Source organism: Myotis yumanensis, unplaced genomic scaffold (assembly GCF_028538775.1).
Source record: "Myotis yumanensis isolate MYYU_CA2020_CCGP unplaced genomic scaffold, mMyoYum1.0.hap1 SCAF_17, whole genome shotgun sequence".
NCBI lineage: Eukaryota > Metazoa > Chordata > Mammalia > Chiroptera > Vespertilionidae > Myotis > Myotis yumanensis.
The window spans coordinates 7,149,499-7,175,503 of record NW_027223768.1 but is presented as its reverse complement, the minus strand read 5'-3'; the positions used below and the strand labels follow the sequence as shown (position 1 = coordinate 7,175,503).

The window sequence follows — 26,005 nt, the reverse complement described above, 5'->3', positions numbered from 1 at the left end:
AAAGGAAAAGAGGGAGCTGAGGGAGGAGGGAAGCGTGGGGGGTGAGGGGGGGGTGGGACCATGGGGCGGGGCTTGTGGGGTCTGGAGCCTTTTAGCACTTTGTCCATAATCAGACTGGAGCCAGGCGGTGGGCGGGCTGACGGCCATCCTGGGCGGGTGGCCCGGTTCTGTGTGAGGCCAGTGGGCGTGCTGCAGGGATCCTGGGTGGTCACTGACCAGCCTAACCCCCAGGGGTGGTGGCTCCCACTTTGCCTCCAGCACCCCTCTCCCAATCAGCCTGTGTCATATAAGCTAAGCATTGAGCTTGCTTTCTCTCCCCACCACCTGTTCTGGGCAACAGAATGGTCTGGAAGCGAGATTTGCTTCTAGTGGACCAGAATCTGCAGTCCCACTATCTGCCTCCTTCCCACCCTGCCTTCCTCGGTTCACCCTGCCTCTCAGTCTCCCCATGTCTCCTCTCTGTGTCGCTCTGGGTCATATTCCTGTCATTCTGTGTCTATTCCTCTCTCTGTCTTCATTTGTCTCTGTCTATGCCTGCCTTCCCTCCTGTCTGGATCTGTCTCCTTCTCAGTCTCTGCCACTCCCGGTCTCTTGGTGTGTACCTGTCGATCCACCTCTCCCTCTGTATGAATCTGTCTGTCTTTCTCATTTGTCCTTTCTTCTCCCCATCTCTCTCTCTTCACCTCTTCTGACTGTGGCTTTCTCAGTGTGTGTGTGTGTGTGTGTGTGTGTGTGTGTGTGCGTGCGTGCGCGCGCGTGCGCGCACATGTTCCTCTCTGTTTTTTCTTGGTGTGTATCTTTGTTTCCTTTTGTCTCTGTCTCTCTCTTTCTCTTGCCCCCTGTCTTACACCTTCCCCTGCAGTCCCGGCAACACAGTGCAAAGAGCACTAGACTGAAAGGAATCAGAAAACCTGAGCGCACCCCCCGCCCCAGCTCGCCATGCACAGTTTGCACGACTTTAAGTCACTGCCCAGCTCCTGGCCTCAGTTTCCTCGCTGTTGAAACAGGTAGGGTGGAGGTCTAGTTCCCTCCGTAGGGGCCTCTTCCTCCCTTTCCCTCTCATTTCTGGTAGCACAGCCCATCCACCCTGCTCCTCTGCTCCCTAAGTTTGTCCCCGAAGTCAGGAACCTGTCATCCTACGGTCCCCAGTAGGAAGGCGTCTCATACTGTCAGCCAGCCGCCGCCAAAGGACTCCTCACTCCTTCACGCCTTAAACATCAGGGTAGACAAGGTCCCTTTCTGAGGCCGTGTCTGGGATACAAACCAGATTAGCTCATCTCTCTAATCCTCTTTGTGCTGGGGCCTCTGCCAGGCAGGGACACCCACAGCGCAGAGCGCGGGTGTGTGAGTGAGTGTGTGAGTGTGTGTGTGTGTGTGTGTGCAGCTTCTTGGAGAAGGCAGGACCAAGGTTTTCCTCCCTCTGTTCCACCCTCCTGCCTGAAAAGCCCACATGAGCAGCCCTCACTGGCTAAGAAACCCCATCAGACCTGAGCCAAATCAGGTTTTTCATAATTCCAGTCTGCCCCCCGCCCCATCTCCTTTTTCACAGCCTCTCATCGGCTGGAGAAATCACTCCAGCCATCCCCGTTTCTGAACAGCTCAGAACCCACCCCTTCTGCACACAGCACATGGCACATAGGCGCATATTCTCCAGGCCTTAGAGGAAAAGGGTCCTTCCATCCCTTCTTGAAAAGCCTGCAGTGTCAGGCAGGGAAAGGGGGTTGGGTGGGGGTGGGGGGGGGGCGGGATTGGAGGGAGGGTGAGGTAGTTCCTACGCTTCACACTCCAAGTTGGAGGCCTCCAGCCCCTCTCTGAAGTTTCATTTGGAGAGAGAGAGGTCTTTCCTGGCTGATAAGATCAAAGTATTCCCTCTGCCAAATCATTACCTTATTTTTGAGGCAATTACAGAACTTATTGTATCAATTAGCCCGGTCTCCAGCTGCAGCCATTTATCTCTGTCTGTCGTGCGCTTGCATAAGAAAGGGTCTGCCGGGCGCAGAGGGCCGGGCCAGCGAGGGGAGGGCGCGGAACAGGGAGCGATCCCGCTGCTTTCCGCAGGGACAGGCACGTGGGGGACGTCGGGGCGCCCTTCGGGGACTGAGCAACAGGCTGGCTCTTCGGTGTGCGCCCCACCACCACCCCAACTCCCCCCGCCCCGGCTGCGGGAGCGCTCTTTTCCGCGGGCACCACACCTGCGCCGGACGTGGCCCAGGAGGACGAGCCAACGGAGCCCGGAGTGAGGACCAGCCGGCTCAGGTCTGGCCGGGACCCAGGCTCCTCCGCGGAGGAAAACGCTGGGCAGCAGCCCAGATGCCGGCGGGTCCCGACTCGCTGATGGGTGACTCGCGCTGTGGGCCGTGCGCCCCGCAGTGGCGTTTTCCGGAACGGCATGGCATGGCAGGGCGAGGCGCGTGTCCGACTCCCAGGAAACCTTAGCAGAGCGTGGCCCAGAGAGGTGCGTCCCTATGGGCGCGAAAGGTGGCCTCGGGTGCTTCGGTCCTGTCTACAGCCCCTCCCTGCAGCAAAGCCACGCCCACACCTGGCGCTGGGCTCAGGTAGGGTTCTCAAACTTTTTGGTCTTAGGACCCCTTTACACGTAAATATTATCAAGGATCCCAAAGAGCTTTTGTTTATGTAGGTTACGTCTACCCATATTAAAAATTACAGCGGCCCTAACCGGTTTGGCTCAGTGGATAGAGCTTCGGCCTGTGGACTGAAGGGTCGGTCCCAGGTTCGATTCCTGTCAAGGGCATGTACTTTGGTTGCGGGCACATCCCCAGTAAGGGGTGTACAGGAGGCAGCTGATCGATGTTTATCTCATGAATGTTTCTAACTCTCTATCCCTCTCCCTTCCTCTCTGTAAAAAGTCAATAAAATATATTTTAAAAAAATTACAACGAACACAGGGGTGAACTGAAAGCACCCCCAGTGGTTAACTGAGCTGGGTGGCTCAGTAGATTATCCTGTGCACCAAAATGTTGCAGATTCAATTCCTGGTCAGGGCACATACCTAGGTTGTGGGTTCCATCCCTGGTAGGGGCACAACTGAACAATGTTTCTCTCTCTTCCTCTCCCTTCTTCTCTCTCTAAAAAAATCAATAGAAAACATGCCCCAATGAGGATTTAAAAAACAAACTGTTAATTTTATCTATTGTGTTCTTTATTGACCATAAATCTTTAAATAGTCAGACTTATCAATTTTTGCCCCATGGTTTTGTGCTTCTGGGGTTTTATTTGAGAAGTCTTTTCCTCATGCAAGGATTACAAAAAATATTCCCTTACATTTTTTGTTAGCTTTATAGTTTTATATTTTATACTTCTGTTTTTATTCCAACAGGATTGTATTTTGTATATGGATCAAGGTCTGGCTTTTCTTTTTTTCCATATAATGAGCCAACCTGTCTCTGAATTTTTTACATTTCTCAGCCCATTAACCAGTTACTCCTGGTCTAAAGATAAACTCTGTTTTTTCAAACTTTATCTCAAAACTTTTTCAAAGCTAGTTACCCTCCCTTGTCCTTACATTAAGGAAAAATCCAAATTTTTCCATCTGAGTGTTCTTTTTAAAAAATTCTTTTGGCTTTGAGAAACAAAGAATGCTCTCTTTAAAAAATATATATTTTAAATGTATTTTTATTTCAGAGAAGAAGGGAGAGGGAGAGAGAGATAGAAACTTCAATGACGAGAGAGAATCAGCTGCCTCCTGCATGCCCCCTACTGGGGATCAAGCCCAAAACCCGGGCATGTGCCCTGACTGGGAAACGACCCTTGACCTCCTGGTCCATAGGTCGACACAACCACTGAGCTGCACCAGCCAGGCAGCCATCTGAAAGTTCTTAACTCCTGTTTATTTCTTAATTTGCCATAATCTGGTTTTAGTACTCAAATTATATTTGGAGTTGTTCTCAGTATCATCACAAAATGTCTCCTAACTGCCAGATTTAATGGCCTATTTTCATCCTGTGTTTACCTAAGTATTGCTTTATCTTTGTTCCATAAATATTGATAAGTTGTGTTTTTGCTTTCATTCATATGAAAATATTTTCTAATTTCCCCTTTGATTTCTTCATTGACTCATGGGTTATTTAAAACTGTGCTATTTTTCAAATATTTGGAGATTCTTCAAAGACATTTCTGTCATTGACTTCTTTTTTTTTAATATATTTTATTGATTTTTTACAGAGAGGAAGGGAGAGGGACAGAGAGCCAGAAACATCAATGAGAGAGAAGCATCGATGAGAGAGAAGCATCGATCAGCTGCCTCCTGCACCGCCCCCCCCCCCCCCACGGGGGATGTGCCCGCAACCAAGGCACATGCCCTTGACCAGAATCGAACCCGGGACTCCTCAGTCCCCAGGTCGACGCTCCATCCAGTGAGCCAAACCGGTCAGAGCTCATTGACTTCTAATTAAATTCCATTGTAGTCAGAAGACATCCTTTGTATGATTTAAATATTACAAATGTAATATTTAGAAATTTTAATGGTGAGTCTCACGGTGAGTGTTCTGCATGCACTCAGAAATATTATGTACTCCCCTGCATTTGGTTGGAATATTGTATAACAAAGTACCTTATTGATATCTTTGTATGTAAAATGGATTTATTGTAGGCAGCATATATTTGGGTCTTTTTTATACAATATGACAATCTCTGCCTTTAATTGGGTTATTTAGATCTTATGCATTTTAAGTCATTATTCAGATGGTTAGTTTTCAATCAACATTCTTGCTATTTTTCTATCCTCTGTTCTTTGCTCCCCTTTTCCTTCTTTTTCTTTGTTTTTGATTGAATATTATTCATGATTCCATTTTTATATCTTTTGATGCCTTATGAGACTTTTTTTGAGTGGGGGGAGGTTTGCTTGCTTTAGGGATTGCAGTATACATATTTAACTTATTGTGGTCTATGGTCATACAATATACTGATTCATGTATAGAATAAGAGTCTTACTATGGTATACTTCCATTTCTCAGCCTGTGTGTTATTGTTGTCAAACATCTTATTTCTTCATATGTTATAAATCTCACAGTATATTTGGATGCACTTTTAAAGAGATTTAAAGACTAAAAGAATTATCTTTTATACTTATCCACATAGTTACATATTTTGTGCTGTTCATTTTTTTGTATAGATCCAGTTTTCTGGAATCATTATCCTTTTGGCTGAAGTTTCTTCTTTCATATTTCTTGTGCTGCAAGTCTGCTGGAGATGAGTTCTTTCAGCTAGTGCATGTTTGAGAAAAATCTTTATTTATTGTACATTTATAATTGTGTATACTGAATTATTGGATATTTTCCTGACAAGAGACACATTTTCTTTTGACTGGGCATTGATGAGAAAGTAATTGCCCATTTATAATTTTACACATATATTATCGAACAATTTTCTAGGACCAGCTAGCTCTGGCCCCATATATTTTAAACCTTTTAATTAAAAGACTTGTAGTGCCTATATATTTATAGCAATATAACCTTAGTGTTGCTTCTTCATGTCACTGTGCAGAGTGAGGCAGCCTGATGGCAGGCAAAGGCATTCCTGGGAGCCATTCCTGCACTGGGATGACTGGCAAAAGCTCACCTATACATGGAGTGACTGCAAACTACATAAATATATTTCACTCAAAAATAGTTTCTTATTCAACTTATCAATAGCTGAATTCCCTACATGCTGTGGCGGCCACTCCAAGGCCACCCAACATGGTGTGACATAGGGTAAGTCAGAGTAAAAAGAGCCAGCAGCCTTAACTGATTGCCGTTAAGACATCTTACCTTAGGAAACTTCAGAAAAAATATGAACACATTGCTGGGCCCTTCAGGGTTGGGAGAGGCTGTGCCAGGAATGGTCCTTGAAGCTTAAACATCATGGTTCATCTGCCTCTGCTCATGATGCCTCCTCAATTCAGCTCCTAGTTCAGTGATGGCGAACCTTTTGAGCTCTGCGTGTCAGCATTTTGAAAAACCCTAACTTAATTCTGGTGCCGTGTCACATATAGAAATTTTTTGATATTTGCAACCATAGTAAAACAAAGACTTATATTTTTTTTTTTTTTTTTAAATATATTTTATTGATTTTTTACAGAGAAGAAGGAAGAGGGACAGAGAGTTAGAAACATCGATGAGAGAGATCGATCAGCTGCCTCCTGCACACCCCTCACTGGGGATGTGCCCGAAACCAAGGTACATGCCCTTGACCGGAATCGAACCCGGGACCCTTGAGTCCGCAGGCCGACGCTCTATCCACTGAGCCAAACCGGTCCGGCTAGACTTATATTTTTGGTATTTATTTCATATATGTAAATGCCATTTAACAAAGAAAAATCAACCAAAAAAATGAGTTCGCGTGTCACCTCTGACACGCATGTCATAGGTTCGCCATCACTGTTAATGGTCCACCTGATAGAGTCCACGTCATCCCCTGGGCAGACCACACCCTTTCTGTCCCCGTCTACTTCTCCAGACCCACATGCCAACCCAGACTTCTCACCTGACCCACTGGCAGCTCGGTGCATGGCGTATATTGTTCTTACTACCTGGAACGCCCTCGGCTCTTCTTCACCTGGGAGATCTACCCCCTTCAGGAGCAGGACAAATGTCACTTCCTCTGTGAGACCCTTCCTGACTCCCCCATTCCCGACTGTAATGCCACAGCGTGTTCCTATGTTTATTATAGTCAACACTGGACACATCACACCATGTTTTGTGTTTGTCTCTCCCACCCGCACCTAAAGCCTCCAAAGGGCTGTAACGTATTTATTTCTCTACCTCAGTGCCTTAGTCAGTGAGTGGCACCTAGTAGGAGCTGTTGTATGGGTGTCTGAATGAATGAAATCTCTGTTTTCCTCCCACAGGGTGCTGGCTCTTGCTTACTTACTTGACTCATCAATGTTTGTTTTGTTTTGGTTTTGTTTTCTAGCAAAGACAGTATAGGAGGAGCAAGACATCTTAAAAGCATAATTAAATGGGCAAATGAATAAACAAATAAACAAATGCTGATAGGCTCCTCCTGACCCGTTTAACAAATAGTTATGAGCACCTACTATGTGTCCGTCATTGTTCCAGCAATGACATGATCGTAATTGCTATCACTTGCTGAGTGCTTGCTTGTGCCCTCACTAGCCTGAAGTCTATCTGTTCATTTAAGGCTCACACAACCCTGTTCCATTGTTGCTGTGGTTTTCCTTTCAGTGGTTGGGACCCCCATCCATGTGTGAGGCAGGGACTGTGGCTTTGCTCCATCCTTCGCCACTGGGGGAGTGGCAGAGTCTCCACATGGGGAGGGGACCCATGGGGAGGGGACACAGCGGTGGTGTGGCCGTACTGTGTAGAGAGAATTATAGGAACAGAAACACCAGGGGGCGCAAGCAACTCAGCTTTCGGAAGAAGGGAACACAGCTTCTCACTGAGACAGGCAGCCCTCTCATCGCTGAGCCTTTCTTTCCCCAAAGGCAGCAACTCATGTCACATCCTCCTGCTCCTGAGGCTGAAATGGAGGCTAGCAGAGCTGGACTTGCCCAAGGCCACAGAGAATGGCAAAGCTCCTGTTCTGACCTACTTTCTTGCTTGGCCCCTTTTGTATCCCCATGTCCCGGGTACAGAGAGTACACATACCCTTATCCATGCAAGTCAGTATCCTCCCCTCTGTGTATTTAAATCGGCATCTCTAGACCCACAGATCTCCCTGCTCTGCTGAACTTCTAGGCGCTCAGGGGTCCCATCACTCATCTGGGGCACCTGCTGCATCTGCCCAGCACTGCCCTGAGCTGTCACAGCTGCCAAACCTGTTCCCCCTAAAAGTTTGCCCGTAGCTTGAGTCAGTAACGATGCTGGCTGGATGATGGGCAGGCACATAAGTGGGAGTGTGGGGGTGTCCTTCTCAACATAGCTCAGGGGTCTGCAGCGCCAGCAGCAACAAACGCTGGCGGAAACGACGCGAATGCGGACTTAACAGTTTCACAGTTGATGTTGTTCCACCCCCTTTATGTTGTATCCAGCTGGGACTGCAAACTCCAGAAGGTATGGCTGAGGAATGAGGGTGTGTGTGAGGGGAGGGGGACGGGGGAAAGAGAGGAGGCACGGGGCAGGGAGCAGAGCTTTCCCATGGAGAGAATAAGGCCTACATAGAAAATGAGAGGGAGAGAGATGCCAGACCCGAGTTAGAGCCGGAGGAAAGTGAGCCCTGAATAGGAGCCTTGTGTGTGGGCCGGTGGTGTTGACTCACCAGGACTCAGGGGAGGGGAAACTCACTGGAGATGAAGAAGGGGCCTGTGTGCTGTGGTCACCACCCCAAACCACCCTATCACGCCGAGGACACCCTGTCTGCTCTGAGGCCAAACAGTCCGGAGGCTTCGGTTTGGGCTGGGTGGGCTGGGGAGGAGGGGCGTGGGAGGGTGGGCACTACAGAGGGAGAAGGGTGAGTGTTTGGAGAATGAAAGGCCCTTTGGGGAGAGTTGTGTTTGCGCCGGGACAGGGAGTGTCTCTCCCACACAGGCAGGTGTGGCCGGTCAGACTCGGGATAGAAGCTCATGGCTTAGTGACTCCCGTCCACACCTGAGCAGCAAAGGTTGCCTTATGAGTAAGTGCTTCGAAGAGCCGCTGCGAGACAGAGGAGGCACAGCCTTGGAGTAGACACTCCACCATCCCCCCTCCAGCCTCGCCTCAGCTGTCAAACCAGTTCAGAGGTACGAGGACAGGATTTTTGTGGCAACAAGTCGGCATACAGCCCTAGGCCAGTGGACAGAGGTCGGAATCTGGGGCAGCTCAGGTGAGCAAGATCAGTGCCCAGACGTTGGAGAGAATCAGGTGAGAGGGAGGAGAGCCCGAGGCAGCAGCCGGGGCTGAGGTCGCAATTCCTGGTCCCAGGGCAGCTCAGGGAGGTGCAGGCCGCCGCAGCGGAAGCAAGGGAGTCAGACTGAGCTCTGCCACGAGCCAGACGTGTCAGCTTGGCCGAGCCACCTGGCCTTTCTGGGCTCGTTCTCATCTGTAATGTGGGAGCTAGAATGAAGGATCTCTAAACTTCCTTCTTGCTCCAACCAGCCCTCTCCTTCTCCCCACCGAACTGCATCCTCAGTGTCCTGCTTCTGGTGAAAGTCTCAAAAGCTAGCTAGCTAACGAGTGGATTCTCACTTAGGTGTCTGGCTGACAAGGTGCTAACATTCTAGACTAGCCAGACATATTTTTCCATAGTTTTGGCTATAGTATGGCCAGTGGGACGGAGTGGACTTGAAGGTCAGTGGGATGGTTTGAGTTCCAGCGGTGCCACTGAGGCAGCCCTGCTCTGCTGTAGGACCTCGGCCATTTCCTGCGCCCGGGAAGCCTCCCTTACCCTATGGGCCAAGTCGGAATACTAGCCTCTCTTAGGACTTGTATTGACTAAGTGAAGTAACATAAATAAAATACCTGTTGAGAGTTTGGTACCAAATAACTTATCCAGAGTGTGTGCACCCTCCTTTAAACTTGATCATGACCAAGGGAACAGAGTAGTTGAGATGGAGACTGAGGCGCAGGAGGTTACCAGGACTAAATACCCTTGGGATCCATGTGGAGGGCAGGGGAGGAAAAGGGAAGAGAAAGTTGAGTTGTGGCTCAGCCGTCCTACTGGGGGGTTTGAAGCTGGGATGACCCTTCAGAGAACCCTTGATTAGGGACAAGGGGCCGGGTCTCCACACCAGCCAGTCTTTGGACATGAACTGCCCACGGAAGGAGATGTGACCTTGGTCAGAATGATGGTGCAGCTAAGGCAGTTCCCACAAGGGGCTCAGGCCGAGGGAAGTTCACTGTCAGAATGCCCACAGCGAGGGAAACAAGCCCTTCGTTCCTCAAGGGGGTCTGGTGTCTACCGTGTGAGTGAGTAGGGCTCTTGTCAAATTAAGTAGGTGACTCCCCAGGGATATGGCCAATCTTGTTGGGACACTTCCAGTACTTTCTCAGAACCAGCCACTTCAGTGCTGTGGACAGAGCCGCGGGGTACTCTGTGTCACCTCAATTCCTCCGTCGTGCTTAATTCCTCTGCCAGGGCACCTTCAATAACCCCGCCGTTAGTCAGTGGTCTCAGTTAAGTTTCTGGGTTAATGTTTTGCTTCTCCCAACTAGATTGTTTAAAGGAAACACTTTAAAACTTGTTTTCCGTAATAGCTACCTTGGTTTCTGTCTTAAATATTAAAGGAAAATCTGTTTCTTGAGGAATTCTTGGTTAGGTCTGATAATCCAATCCTCGGGGGTGGGGATGGGTAGGGTGAGTAGGAGGCGAGTGTGTTGTCTTGCAGGGTTTAAACCTGCTCCATTCCAAGAATCTGCCCAGACACTTATCTAGAGCCCAACTTTAGTCTACAGTCAGAACCACCCCCTCCTATTCGCCCCCCTCCCTCACCCCCAACCGCCTTCCCCCCACCAGAGGGCCTGGGATCAGCGAAACACAGGTAGTGGAAAGAGCAAAGCCCTGGGGGTTAAGTCCAGGCTGCCCTGTCCCTTACTAAAGCTTGTACAAATCTCCGGTCCTCAGTGACCTCACAGCACCCTTGTCAAGGTTACTAAGGCAACGTGCGTGTGAAATCATCAGCACGGCTGGGAACCCAACTAGACACTCTTAACTCTGAAATGCCTTCTGGCAAACCAGACTCAGGAACTTAAGACGTCTCCTTAGGTCAAAGGCAAGAACCAGCTTTTGCGAGTGAACTGGTGAGGGCTATGACGCACTATTTCTCAGGAGATGACCCACATCAACTGGTCCCTAGGCCCACCCCCAGGAATCCCATTTAGCAGCTCCCAGGTTATACTGAAGCACAAGAAAGTCTGAGAACCACGACCCTTTCTCTCTGCTTTTAGCAATGAATTGGCCATTGATGGACGAGCAGATGGCTGGATATAGGTTCTCAAGTAGTTTTATAGTAATTACATTAAAATGACTCCTGTGGGACAACACTCATTGCCTACCTCTGACTCATGGGTAAGAATCCACATCCAGTGTTTCAAAAGATATTTGAAATTTTGTTTCAAGTACTAAGCACCAGAATCGCTCTTTATAAATCTCTCTCACACACACACACACACACACACACACACACACACATTGACCAGGCAGCATTGCTGACAGGCTGTTATGGGAAACCAGATATGCCCAGTGTTTGTTGAGATGATCATTAATTGGCTTAAATGCTGGAAACTTAAGATATGTAAACATCCACACTGTTTGAACATCTTTTGTACATCAAGGGACTTTTCAAGTGCTTTTGTCTGGCTACAACTCACATTTACTAACAAAGTAGCAGCAGCAGCAGCGCTGGACTGGGAGACAAGAGGTGCATCAGTCATTGGTAAAGTGAGAAGAGGCAGGACAAGATCAGTGTTTTGAAGTTAGGGCACGAATCATGGATGGTTTCAGGGTCTGGATCCTGTGAAATCATCAACCAAATTTGTATATATCCATTTTTTCTGGGGATAGAGTCTAGCTTTTCTTAGATTCTCAAAAGGTTCAGAGTCTCCTAATGGTTTAACAATTACAGACTGGATACTGGGAAGGCTTCCTCCAACTCTAGTTCTAAAGAAAACCAATGTTCTAGCTCCTTTTGGGGTCTAACTGGATGGGTCACTGACTTCATTTGGCTTTTTAAAGCTGTGAACGAATGCTCTCTCTACACCACTTGCTTCTTCCCGGAACAAAACAGGCCCTTGTTGGGCAACATTCTTCACTTTGTACAAACAAGACTATTTTCCCCCAGACAGTATGATTTAACTTGTTTTAATGTAGTCTGCTATAAAAATGGATGAAGATTTCTGCATGGTGCATTTGCTTTACAAATGTTAGTGACTAGTTAATGCCTGTGTTATGGGTTGCACATCATTATAATCTGTTGACCAGTAACACAGCTTTTGCAACATGGGTTAAATACCAAAACTGTGAATCATGGAACTTTTACTTAGCACACACCATCTACGGCAAACTTAAATACTAATCTATAATACCTAACTGGATTATTGGATCCATTGCAGTATTGTGCTTTTTATCTCAGAAGATAGGCAACTAGCAAAAATACACATTTCTTTTTCATTTCCCCCACCCCCATATTACACTGTAAAAGAAATACATTATTCAGTGCACTTCCTAAGAAATAAACTTCCCCATAATATCTCTCTCTATATATCTATGCCAAAATAAAGGAAGAGCACAATGCAACCTTTAAGATTACCATTTAAAGCAAGAGAGGTAATAATACTCTGGGACTATCGCCCCTCAATTTAAAAAGTTCAGCTATTTTATCATCAACACCATCATTTGGCTAGGCTGGGAATGAAGCTCAGTGCATGACTGCTTTGGGAAGTTTAAGATACTCCCTTCATCACTGGTAGACTCTCTGGGGCATGAATCGTTTTTAATTGTTAAGTATTGGCCTCATCAAACCATGAGCTGTGGAGACACCGCTGTGCTCCCCTGCGAGTTACACATTAATGTCCATCACCTGCCCATCAACTCATACTGGATTAAGAGGAAACAGACTTAAATGACCGCAGTCAGGGGCTACTGGGTAGATGTCGGCGAGAATGTATGTGAGGACACCATGTCCTGTGACGCCCATCCCTGTGGACACAATCAGATAACCACGTCGCAGCTGGGTGTGGGCAGTCTTGTTTGGAAGAGGGAGATGGTCATTATACTCTATGGACTTTGTTTCCTGTACTGGCCTACAGGTTGGAAAGTCTGGAGGCTTTGTCCTCACACACCTGCCATGATGGAAATAATTTAAGTTTCTAGAACGAAAGGGATTGCAACTTGGAAGCTGTGGGCTAAACCCAGCTGCAGAAGTGTTTAAACAGTTTTGAATCAGTTCTTGATATTTAAAAATGAGGATGTTTCTCATGAAAATTTGGATTTCATAAAATTTGAGGAGCTGGTAACCCTGGGCCAGCATCTTGCATGGCGTCAAGCTGCTGGAGGAACAGGAGGGGACCTTTAAACGGGGCTGGGGCATCCAGTGTGCTGCGGTTCCTACTGCTCCGCCCTTCCACCACGGGCCTGAGTGACCCACATCACTCATTTACACGGCCCGTTCAGTTTTGTGCCACTAGGGGTAGTTTGGCTCTGTCTTTTAAAAAAAAATATTTTTATTGATTTCAGAGAGGAAGGGAGGAGAGTTAGAAACATCAATGATGGGAGAGAATCATTGATGGGCTGTCTCCTACACACCCCTGACTGGGCATTGAGCCCACAACCGGGCATGTGCCCTTGATTGGAATCGAACTTGGGACCCTTCAGTCCGCAGGCGGACACTCTATCCACTGAGCCAAACCGGCTAGGTCTGGCTCTGCCTTTTTATGAATCTGAAGACCTGACTTCATGTGGAATTTCCCTACCTCCTGTGGACACCATTGCTCCTTTGATTGACTGGGTTCCAGACCCATCTAGTTGCTTTGGTAGGTAATCTTAACATGCATTTCTACTCATCCTTTATGCGATATTGCAAACTCCAAAGATATCATCACACCAATATTTATGTGTCAAACGCATGAAGGGATGTGTGTCTATACAGATATGCGATACTTCCATTTAGGCAAAAGGTAATTGGTTCCACAGACAGACACCAAGTGCTGGCAGCGTGGAGAATAAGAGTAACAGCTTGGTAAAACCTGTATGATTTTGATTTATATTACAAAGAGCGAATTTTAAATTATTGCTTTTTGATTACAGAATAAAGATCTCATTCTGTGGCAAAACTTTTATACAGAATGAGTGACCAGTTCCTATTCAAGTAATAGCAATTGGAATCAGAAGTTCCTTACCAACAGTAGATGCCTGAAGACATTTTTTTGAATGGAGATGCGATTTCATTCTATTCAAGAATGTATGTTGGACACTGGGAGTGACGTAATTTTTCCAGAGCACAAGAAAATCAGCACCCCAGCTACTTAACGCTCAGGAGGGCTTCTCAGGGGCTCCAAAAAGCTCCGGTGGGTGGTGAGTTCACACCCACCTTAGGATCCCCACTCTACTTATGCAGCTTGTCGTATCAAAAACAGTAAAAGAGGATTAAAAGCAGTGCTTGTTTTTAACATTCAGGATTCACAGAGGATCTAATTTTCTGCAATTAAACGAGCCGTTTCGTGTTTTTGCTGCAGAATCACATTCATATGGCAGTCTTATTTCAGGCACTTTTAAAACATGTTCATCTGGAATAAAAATCTGCATGAACCACTTCTGCATAATTCAAAATGAGTGTCGAGTGATTCTAGTCCTAAAATAGACAGCAAGTCACCACCTGCTACTCACTCAGCTCCCTCCATCACACCACCACGGTGACTGCTGCGCTTGGGATGTCTCTGAGGTGCCCTTCTAGCTTTATAGTACAAAGAGGTGCGTCATAAAAACCCAAACTACTAAGTTTCTACTTAAAAAAATACAAAAGAGTGAAATACACTAAATGTATTATACAGATGGTTTCAGCTACTATCAAAATAAATAACATGATCTGACTCAATGGTCTGACTCCGAGCTCTTGGACAAGATCTGATGGAATGTCAACGGTGCAGACCCCTCAGGGACTAGCTGCTGGGAGGCAGAAGTATCTCAACGTCCTTGCCGTTGGCCATGGCAGCACTGGAAGAGCAGCTGCTCGCCAGGTCCTCCGCGGTGGTCCCAGAGGACCCCTGGGAGTGAGTTTTGGTCAGGGGCGCGTTAGCGGAGGGAGAAGGCGTGAGGCCAGGTTTTTTGGGTGGGATAGGTGGAGGGTTTCCTCTCTCAGCTCTGGGGATGGTGGGGGACTTGATCCCTGGAGACAGGGGACTCAGAGGGCTGGACACTTTGCCTGGAGTAGGTGAGTGGCTGGTGTCACCCCTTGGGTTGGCAGCACTGGCCAGGTTTCGGTAGTCTGTGCCAAAGGGAGAGCTGTTGGGCGAGACGGGCTTGATGGGCCCCTGTTGGCTGGTGAATCTGGAGAGCACCTGAGTGACCGTGTTTCGGGCCAGCTGCTTGGCGGCGGAGTTGTCTATGAGGGTGGGGGACAGATCCCTGGACGGAGGGCTCTGCAGACCACTGGCTTGCTGGTCCTGATCTGCCTGGGACTGGAATTTGTGCCGAGCTGCATGGAACCGCTGGTTGATCCCTACTTGGTAGGATGACTGGTAGCCGGGGCTGCTGGCTGAGGACCCCAACAGGCGCTTAGTTAGCACTGGTGATGAGCAAGGCGAGGACGTGAGGGAGGAGGACGCGGTGCTGCTGGGAGACAGTGAGCTGCTGCTGGACGGCAGCTGACTCGGCACCGGGACCGGGCTCTCGATTCCCCCGGCACACCCACCATTCTCCACGGCTTTCTCATGGGCCGAGCCCACAGACTTCTCTCGTGGAGGCGTCTGGTTTTCCACACCGCTACCTGTAACGGACTCCTTGGTCATTTGCATCTCTGGCTCAAAATGGCCATTGGCTTTTGCATAACAGTAACTGGGAGTGGTGGGACCGGGCAGCCCAGTGGTTGCTGTCTTGGCTACGCTGCTCCCATGGGTTCTTTCTGTCTGAAAACCCTCCGTCTGGCAGAATACAGACACTAGCCTGGGAGGCTCGGTCACTGTGCCTTTAGACGTGGTCACTGGCTTCTTTGATTGCTCATTAGAGCTACTATGCTGGTGAGAAGCTTCTAGATCCTTTACGATCTTCTTCAAACTTTCCATCTCTTCTTTCAGAGTTTTGGTCCGGTTCTCTTCTCGGTTCAGCTTTGCTCTCAGTTGTTCTCTTTCGATGTCGAACTCCGACAGCTGCTTCTCCACCCGGGCCTCCGTCTGCAGGCCCCGCCTGCGCTCGGCCGCCAGTGCTTCCTCCAGCGCACCCACCCGGCCCTTCTCCTTCTCCAGCTGCAGGCTCAGCTCCCCGGCCCGCTGGCCCTCCTCGGCCGCCTTGCTGCTGGCTTTCTTGCACTCGAGCACCAGCATGGACGAGAGCTGCTTGTGGCGGGCGCGCTCCTCCTCCAGCTGGCCCGACAGCTTCTTCTGCTCTTTCTCAAACTTCTTCACTTGGGACTTTTCAAATTCCAACTAGGAAGACAGACCACCACACATCTTGATTAGAGTAAAAACACACAGAGATACACTGAACAGGTAAACTAGAGTGCCCGGGCTAGCTCTTCTTGCACACGGATGACACGCATGTCACGTGCCTAGGTCAGATAATTCTTTTTTATAGTATATTTTTATTGATTTCAGAGAGGGAAAAGGAGAGATAGAAACATCAATGGTGGCCGAAACCGGTTTGGCTCGGTGGATAGAGCGTCGGCCTGTGGACTGAAAGGTCCCGGGTTCGATTCCGGTCAAAGGGCATGTACCTTGGTTGCGGGCATATCCCCAGTGGGAGATGTGCAGGAGGCAGCTGGTTGATGTTTCTCTCTCATCGATGTTTCTAACTCTCTATCTCTCTCCCTTCCTCTCTGTAAAAAATCAATAAAATATATTTAAAAAAAAAAAAAAAAAAAAAAAAAGAAACATCAATGGTGAAAATCACTGATTGGCTGCCTCCTGCACTCCCCCTGCCACTGGGGATCAAACCCACAACCCGGGCATGTGCCCTGATTGAGAATCGAACCATGACCTCCTGGTTCATAGTTGATACTCAACCACTTAGCCACACCAGCCGGCTTAGACCAGATATGTCTGAAGTGTCAGGGCACAATTTAATCTCTTTGATGACTTAGGAGGCACCTCTAGTTCTTGGAAAGCCTCAGGGTTATTGGTGGGAATCTGAGCCACCATCGTGTTTCAGGTATGGAGAGTTCAGCAGATCAGGACAGAGGACAGAGAGCACATGAAGGAGGCTGTGATAGAGCCGCTGGAGAAGAAACCTAACGCTTCAGCAGTAACTCTTTCTGGGCTTAAACGCAGATATGAGTAGTTGCATTTAAATCATACTTTTTATACAAATGCAGTCCGTTTTAATCATTATCCCAACCCCATTTAAAGGGAAGGGTTAGGAACCCTTTTAGTCAGTATTTGTCAAATGTTGAGACCCATTCATGGATGGGGAAACCAATTGAGTAAGTCATAACCAGAACTTTTAAAAGATAAAATAGAAGAGAAAATATCCATGTGTACTTTAAGGATTATGTATGATTTCATGATGTTTTTGTTTCAGGCCTGTGTGTATATAACTGGGCTGTGATGTAAAATGTTTCGCCCTGGCCAGTTGCTCAATGGTTAGAGTGTCAACCCATGGACCAAAGGGTCTCGGGTTTGATTCCCAGCCAAGGGCATGTACTTTGGTTGCAGGTTTGATCCCAGTTGGGGCCCATGCGGGAGGAACTAGTCGATGTGTCTCTTTAACATTGATATTTCTCTCTCTCTTCCCCTTCTGCCTTCCTTGCACTCTCTCTCTAAAGACCAATGGAAAAAAAAATATCCTCCGGTAAGGATTAAAAAAAAATCACAAATAAAATGTGTTTCTACTGGGAGTCCTAATTCAGAAAACATCAGTGTTTGACATGAGTGTTCCCCAAAGTGCATTCTAGGGAACAATAGCCTCACAGTCAGTGATCTATATCAAGAAAAGATTTTATGAAAACACAGATTTGCTCGACACAGAATACCCTGTCTTTTTCCTGCAGACTCAGTGTGCATTGGCATACTAGAGGGTCTGAGAAATTGACGTTAGAAACCTGCTTAACTTTGTTTAATCCAGTCATTCCCGGACTTGTTTTCTACAAGGCCCTTTTTCTTTTCTTTTTTAATATATATTTTATTGATTTTTTACAGAGAGGAAGGGAGAGAGATAGAGAGTTAGAAACATCGATGAGAGAGAAACATCGATCAGCTGCCTCCTGCACACCTCCTACTGGGGATATACCCACAACCAAGGTACATGCCCTTGACCAGAATCGAACCTGGGACCTTGCAGTCCGCAGGCCGACACTCTATCCACTGAGCCAAACCAGTCAGGGCAAGGCCCTTTTTCTTGAGCAACACCAATTTATACCTGGCCGAACCGTCTCTGAGAAATGCTATTCCAGCAGATGCTGCGCGAAGCCCTCCACCGAATTACCTGTTGGGTTAGCCTCTCTCTCTCCTTCTCCAGCATGTAGGTGACGTCATCTCCCTCTGCTGTGTCCTGGGCGTGCCTTTGCCTTTCCTCCTCAAGGTCTAAGATCACCTTTAAAGAATTAAAAAAAGTCATTTCCAAATATCAAGGGATCACACTTACAATACAATGAATACTAGTGCCTATCCAGTGAAGCACCTAAGACAGTCCAGAGTCAGACAGACAGCCCCAGTCAGGGCGACTGAGGAGCACAGTGACGTCAGCAGACAAGGAATTTAAATGACACTTGGAAGAGAGAGAGGCGGGAGGAGGGTAACTACTTTGGAATGGCGAGGAAGCTGCTTTGCCTGAGGAACCCGGAGGTGGCGGGGACTGCAGAGGAGAGGGGTGATGTCCCACAGAAAACAAGGGGCCTGCCTCAGAGTCTGTATTTCCCAGAACAGTTCTTTGTGCCTCACCTTTATTCTGACATAGAATGTTGGCAGCCAGGCATCTGCTGCCAGGCCTGAGGCAGGGTTTATCCTCTGAGACACAGAATGGACAGGCTCAGGGCTCGGGAAGAGCAGATGTGACGGAGAATGGGGTGAGGAAAGGGGCTTATGTTTGTTTGGGGAAGGTGGTAAGTAAGGGTGAAGAGAAAACAGAGGTGGGGTGTAAGATAATGAACTCCACATCTATAATAAAAGGAAGTAAGGAAGTGTCTAAAACTGATAAAGTGAAGAGCCGTATATTATTTAGAAATATGGAAGTTACCTACCAAAATAAGTGGTTATTAGAAAAAGTGGCAGTCTGAATGTTGAGGAGCAGGACTGGGAAGAGGTGGACTAGGGAATCTATTTCATAATAAGCAGAGTAACCATGTAATTCACTGCTCAAACAGCGCTTCTCAGAGTCAAAGGGGGCATGCCAAGGTGATGGGCAGAAACTGGACTCCCTCGGGCAAACTGGGACTATAAGCACCCTCATTAGAAGCCTCTAGGTCAGTGGCTCTCAACCTGTGGGTCGCGACCCCTTTGGGAGTCGAACGACCCTTTCACAGGGGTCGCCTAAGACCATCAGAAAACACATATATAATTACATATTGTTTTTGTGATTAATCACTATGCTTTAATTATGTTCAATTTGTAACAATGAAAATACATTCTGCATATCAGATATTTACATTGCGATTCATAACAGTAGCAAAATTACAGTTATGAAGTAGCAACGAAAATAATTTTATGGTTGGGGGTCACCACAACATGAGGAACTGTATTAAAGGGTCGCGGCACTAGGAAGGTTGAGAACCACTGCTCTAGGTACTACATGATGTCCAACAAAGTCAGTGTTCTACTCTGATAAAACACATAAGATTAGATAGGCAATTGGTTTAAAATAGATAACATTCAAAGACTCTTACACTGAAATACAGTCTTAAGGAATTTGGAATTATTTCTAACCTCTTCCTTTCCCTAATCTCCCAGAGCCACAAGTCACCCCTATACTAAGTACCCCTTCTGTGGGCTCGAAAGCCAGCCAGCCCTTCAGTGTCAGTTACTTCCTGTCTGAAGTGGGAAAAGGCCTGCCTCCCAAACAAGGATGCTGTGAGATTTTCTTAGAGGATTATGTATCTCTAAACACGCCCCCAACACACACACACACACACACACACACACACACACACACACACACACTCTCACACTTTAAAGCAGAAGTAGGGAAACTTTTTTCTGCTAAGGCCATTTGGATATTTATAATACCATTGATTTAATATAATTCACTTAATACAACTTTATGTTGCTATGAAAAAAGCTCCTAGATTTATTGAATTTCGAGTCCTGCCTGTGGTTGCCTTGGCTGGGCCAGACCAAATGATTTCTTGGGCCTTATATGTGGGCGAATGTTCCCCACCCCTGCTTTAGAGCAACTAACTCAAACCCATCGACACCTTTTAAGTTGGGGCATAAATGTCTTCAGGTTATTTCAGTAGACCAGAGGTTAAACTTTCCTGGGTCTTGGACAACTGAGAATTCAATGAAAGATATGGGGAAGTTTTCATTTTCTATGAGAATGCATAAGCTTTTGGCATTCTGTGTATTTTTAGGGGGACCATGAACCATCTGAGGCCCATCCATCGTTGAGAACCCCCACTCTGGCCTTTCATTTGGACTCTGAAGGGGCAGAAAACCCATGGGCGAGACCTGAGTCTAAGCAATTTGTCACGTGTTTTAAGCAGATGGCTCCTGAATGCAGGTAACCATAAAAGTAAGCTAAGGTCCAGCAAGCTGCAGCTGCTAACCCAGTTTTTCAGAATAAGTTGCTTCCTATTAATTGTGCTGATGTCCTCCCTGTTGGTATAAATCTAAACCAATGGTTAAAAAAAATGCAGATTCTAGCCAAGCATGTTTTACAGGCCACATCTGAGCAGTAAATGACAAGAATGGGAATAACATCATAAGCACTCGAATTCCAATGAGATGAGGAAAGCACAGGTTTGCCTTCCGAACTAGGGCTAAAGGCCTACACACACCCACTCACACACACATGTATACGCACACACACTTTCTTACTAGGGTAGAACAGTTTTAAGGTAAACAACCCTAGGTACTGTTTATGGTTTCATGAGAAATAAAATGCAATGAAACTCAACACTAGAAATAAATGAAAATAATTTAATGGCTTATAGTAAGGTAAATTCTCTCTCGCTTGCTCATTCCCCAAATACCTGTTAATCTTTCTATTTATCACATAAGTAAGCAAACAGAATGCTCCGTTCAGCTACAAGCTTGGTTACACCCCAGTTTGTTGCCAAAGTTTGAATGATCGAGAGCTGAAAAAACATGCCAAGTGTTTGGAGTGCCCTAGCAAGAAGGAATGCTGTCTTGGACGTGTCTGGCACACTCCCTAAACTTAACATGTGCAACAGCCTGGTTTTCCTTCCTACCTCCTGGCTCCACGGTGAGCTAAGGGGCTTTCTGAGACCTGGGGAACCTCCGGTTGAATTACTGTGAGAACTGGCAGCTGACACACAGTATCAGGCATTATTTATACAGTCTCCCTAAGAGCTTACGCAGCCCACGTCACCCAGGCGAGCCCACCTTGCGGTGCCTGCTCTCGGCAGCAGCCAGCTGGGACAGCATCCGTTCCTGCATGTTCTTACACTGCTTCATCACCACCTTGAGAATCGACAGTGGGTTTGTGCAGACCGGCTGCTTTTCGCCATCGTTTTTCTCCTTCAGGGTTTCAAAGTCTCTCTGTAGAGCCATTAAAGGATCGCTGATGTTATATTTTCCATAGCGCTCTTCAATGAAAGTATCTCTGTGTTGTGCCTGGGAAGAGAAAACATTGCATTTTGCTTTTTAAAATTACTGAGGAAAGGGATTTGCTAGTAGTTACACATGAAAGGTGACGGGTTAGTATGAAGAGAACCTGTTGGCGACAGATCCGATGGAGCCATCTACATGTAGAAATGACATCAGAATGGGGGCACAGTATGATATTAACGAGAACACATACTTATACAGAGCTAACTACGTATTAGACGTTTTCTAAGCATTTATATTAACATTAACTTATTGAAGTTTTACAACCCTCTTAGGTAGTGACATCATCTCCACTTTGCAGCTGAGAAAACTATTAGGAGAGGTCAGGTAACCTGGTCCAGGTTACTCATCTAGCGAGTAGTCAGACTGGGATTTAACCCCACGCACCTGGCTCTAAAGTCTGTGTCCTTCACCACCACACTCACAGCTTCTGCTCGTGAGGCTTATATCCCCCACAGGCGTATCTGGTCTTTTCTTTCTGAGTTATAGCACTTGCATTTCTAAAATATGCTAAGCATGAAATTTTGTGAGTTTACATATTTGGAGACCTATCAAGGTGGCTGTAGATAAGTAAAGCATGCTAAAAATGTTCTTGAATTATAATCTAGGACTATCTGTGATTTTTACATACAGAACTTCACTCAGTTGGTGGGTCAAGAGGGCAGAGGCACTTACAACCAGAGGTGTAGACAAATTCCTTCTACCTGCTGCCAAATTCCACCCCCTCTTCTAGTCCCTGCTCAGCTGCTACCTTCCACCCCTATCCGCCCCCTTCGGGGGTGGTGAGCTCTGAGGATGAGAGGTCAGCAGGGAATGCAGGCTGGTGTCCAGTCGGGTCTAAGGGTCAGGAAGGGAGTAGAGAGATATTCTCAGGCTTCCGCTTCTCTGCTCTCTGCTAGGAAGGACTGAAGTCTTGCGTAGGAGCAGCATATAATATGTGCCGGCAGACAGAGTGACATTAGCAATTACTTTACTCCAGACATTAAAAGTTTCCCAAGACATTTTACAAAAAAAGAAAACTTTCTCAAAAACCACAGCAAAGTACCATATAATGTAAGCTTTCAAATGAAATCTAGTTAAGAAAATTACTGTCACGTATCAATTTAAAAAATTATTTCATCAGGGGCTATATTTTCTTATAACCACCATCCACAAATAGGAACCCATTTGAAAGAGGAATTCACAATTCAACGGCTATGCTTACAACAAACAAACAAAAAACAAACCCTAAATAAAATAAAGCATGGGGCTTCTTTAACACAGAAGTATGTTTCAGTGCTGAAAATCTGATGCTTCCTTTTCCCTTAAACTGTTCAAGTTCAAGACCCAGGAATCACAGCCTATGCTACTCATTTGTGTTGGTATCAGGTGGCAGGTGTTCAGTGCAGTTAGAAGCACTGGGTTTTACTTCTGTCTTGGGAAAAAGATGACATTATTGGAGTCTCTGGATAATATCTGTATACTGGAAGTAGGAAAAGGGAACTCCATTTGTTCCTGATAGCCATCTTCTTTGCTCTGCTGTGTGTGTGTGCGTGCGTGTGTGTGTGTGCGTGTGCGTGTGTGTATGCGCATGTGAATTAAACAGGGGAGGGACCTGATTTTTCTCCAGTTCCAAATAAAAAAGGAAATTTTCAGTAAAATAAGCTCTAGTCCATTCAGAATGGAGAAAGACAAGACCAATTCCTGAACTGCCTATTTATATTTTATTATTATACTTCAAAATCATGGTGAGAGTAAAACAAAAAAGCTAATTTTCAGTTACATTTTGTTTAAAAACATTTTAAGGGCACACATTTTTAAAAAATGTTTTATTTTTTAATTGATTTTAGGAAGGGGGGGGAGAGAGAGAGAGAGAGAGAGAGAGAGAGAGAGGGAAATTTCGATGAGAGAGAGAAACATCTATCAGTTGCTTCTTGCACTGTCCCTGACGGGGGATTGAACCCACAGCCTGGGTGTGTGCCCTGCGACCTTTCAGTGTAGGGGACGACACTCCAAGTAACTGAGCCACATTGGCCAGGGTTTCAGTCAAACAACATGGGACTCATCAGCGTTTTCCTTCCACCAAGAACACTTGTTTCTTTATTTTCAAGTATAAAAAGATGAGATTGATAACCTAGGATTCAAGGAAAGTATCGATTTATAGCTATTCGTGTCCTAAGGCAAATCCATGGTTAGAAAAATACTTGGACAAAGGAAGTAAGAGGAGAAAAAACTCTCTAAGAGGTTGAAATTCCACTTTGCCGTCACCCTTTTTATTCATGGTTACCATTTCTGTCTGATTAGCGATGGCAAAGGAATCAAAGGAATGATTACTGGTACTGACACTGGTTTCATAGGGCAACTCCTCCCCGCAAAGAAACCCTGTAAACCTGTGTGTTTGGTGACCTTTTCCTTGTCAGAACACCATGGAGAAGAGGGATGAGAGCAGGAGCTGGGGGACAGCTCATGACCTTGACATTAGATCTGCTGAGAAGCCGTCTCTCAGGTTTGAGTATGTAGTTAACTAATCCTTAAAAATATGACTTTTTAAAGCCCGCACTGTTATTATCCTGTATAATTAATAAGCACCACCGAGCTACGAGTAATGGACAAGGAGCCTGTTTGGTGAGCCTCAGACTTCTGAGAACAGTTGTTAAGCTGTCTGTTTTCTCTTGAAGTTTCACAGTAATTCCATAATCACGTGCATAGTAATTACAAGTTGTACAAAATTGGTGGCTTTGCACATAAATGAAAAGAATCTGCGGAATAATTTTAAAAAGGCTCCTTGTCACAAAACTCTTCATTTAAATATATTCTCATACGGGAACAGTGAATTTGAGGTCTATATTTATTATACCAAACACTGGATTGGAAAATGGGAGACAGAATATAGTATTTTTCAGTCAAGTTAATGCCTCAATCAGGCGAATTGTATGGATGACAGGTTTACTAGTAATAGCACAACTAATAACAATGACAATAATAAAAAATAGATGTTAAGATTTGAAGAATGAAAGAAGAGCTTTAGTGGAGGTGTGTATTGGTCATCTATTCCTGCATAACAATGACCCCAAAACTTAGCAGCTTAAACAGTAAACACTGTTTTTATTTCATAGTTTCTGAAGGTCAGGAACTTGGGAGGGGCTGGGCTGGGTGGTTCTGGCTGTGTCTCAGGAGGTTGCAGTCAAGCTGTTGGCCAGAACTACCTCATCAGGTGGGCTGGGGCTGGTGGGTCCATTTCCAAGCTTACTCACATGGCTGTAGGCACAGGCCTTGGTTCCTCGCATGTGCTGCTTCCCACAGCGCAAGTGATGCGAGAGACAGACAGACAGACACATCAAGATGGAAGTCCCAGTGTCGTTTATAACAATCTTAAAGTGATATCCCATCACTTCTGATGTATTCATTGGTCACACAGACCGACCCTGGTAAATGTGAGAGGACCCATATATAAAGGTGGGACTATTAGGAGGTGGGGTCACTGGGGGCCAACTTGGAGGCTGGCTGCCACAAGGTGAGTGACTCAATATGCTTCTATCTATCTATCTATCTATCATCTAAATATATTTTTATCGATTTCAGAGAGGAAGGGAGAGGGAGATAGAAACATCAATGATGAGAGAGAATCATAGATTGGCTTCCTCCTGCATGCCTCACACTGGGGATGGACCCTGCAACCTGGGCATGCGCTCCAACAGGGAATCGAACCATGACCTCCACTGAGCCACATTGGCTGGGCCATGCTACCACTATTTATATCTCAGGTGAAAATTTAGGAAAAACTGTCAAGGTTGAGGTTTAATACTTTAATGGTATTTCAGCTATTTTATAAAAAATATATAAATGATCCTGATTTGCCTTTTGGGGGGAGGAATTCAGTAATACAGCTGAAACCAATCAATTTCTTGTAATTTCATTATTTTCATTTCAACAATAACATACACTTTAATTGCACAGAAATTCCTACATTGTCAGAAAACATAATGCTCTGTAATTTCAGACAACAGGAAAATAATCGGCTGGTTAGACAGATTCAATTATACAGGATATTACTACAGTAGACAAAGCATACTAGTCATCTATACTCATTTATTTTTACTGTCCCAGGCTGAATGAAGCACCACTACTGAGAGCTTAACATAAGCCACACAATACCCAGAGCGTCTGTCATGCTTGCTCTCCAAAACTTTCAGCTTTTATGACCAACTTCAAAAAGACACATGAAGCAGTCACCTCCTCTCTCCTTCCCAATATTATCTATACTATTATAGGAAATTAACCTCTTACTTTTTTTAAAAGTAAAAATGTCAAAGAATTATTTATTGATTTTGAGAGAAAGAGAGTGAGATTTGTTGTTCCACTTATTTATGCTGTTCCACTTATGCATTCATTGGTTGATTCTTGCATATGCCCTGATCGGGGATCGAATCTGCAACCTTGGAGTATTGGGATGACACTCTAACCAACTGGGTCCATGTGGTCAATTAGTATTTATTTCTTGCATTGATCGAACATTTCCCATTTATCTTTTTTCCTTCCTGCCTAAATTGTAAGCATCCTGAAAAGCACTTGTCACACCTCTTTCTTCCTCCTGTATCCTGTATTATGTCTGAAGCCCGAGACACTTAGTTGATATTTACTTTTCGGTCTTTTTCCTGATGTCTCAGCCTCTCCTTACTCTCATCTTTTTTGTGAGGTCAATATTTTATTATGCTATTAGTAAA

General features: G+C 46.0%; 2 protein-coding genes across 8 annotated transcripts in view; one reads left to right on the top strand and one right to left on the bottom strand.

Moving 5' to 3' along the window:
- The window catches only part of ST7L (suppression of tumorigenicity 7 like), a 136,893-nt gene that overhangs the window by 87,649 nt on the left and 23,239 nt on the right, over nt 1–26,005 (top strand). For 5 of the 6 annotated variants that reach the window (XM_070397362.1, XM_070397368.1, XM_070397370.1 and 2 more), the window contains one exon: nt 20,084–20,232. The exons of the other annotated variant lie outside the window; for it this stretch is intronic. In XM_070397362.1, the coding sequence (XP_070253463.1) occupies nt 20,084–20,232 (149 nt within the window). The remainder of the gene's footprint in view (nt 1–20,083; nt 20,233–26,005) is intronic. 6 annotated transcript variants of the gene reach the window in all.
- Nucleotides 11,718–26,005, bottom strand: part of CTTNBP2NL (CTTNBP2 N-terminal like) — a 44,129-nt gene continuing 29,841 nt past the window's right edge. For both annotated transcript variants that reach the window (XM_070397360.1, XM_070397361.1), the window contains exons 4-6: nt 21,078–21,308; nt 18,004–18,111; nt 11,718–16,010 (exon numbers count right to left, since the gene is read on the bottom strand). In XM_070397360.1, the coding sequence (XP_070253461.1) occupies nt 14,529–16,010; nt 18,004–18,111; nt 21,078–21,308 (1,821 nt within the window). In that variant the 3' untranslated portion in view covers nt 11,718–14,528. The remainder of the gene's footprint in view (nt 16,011–18,003; nt 18,112–21,077; nt 21,309–26,005) is intronic.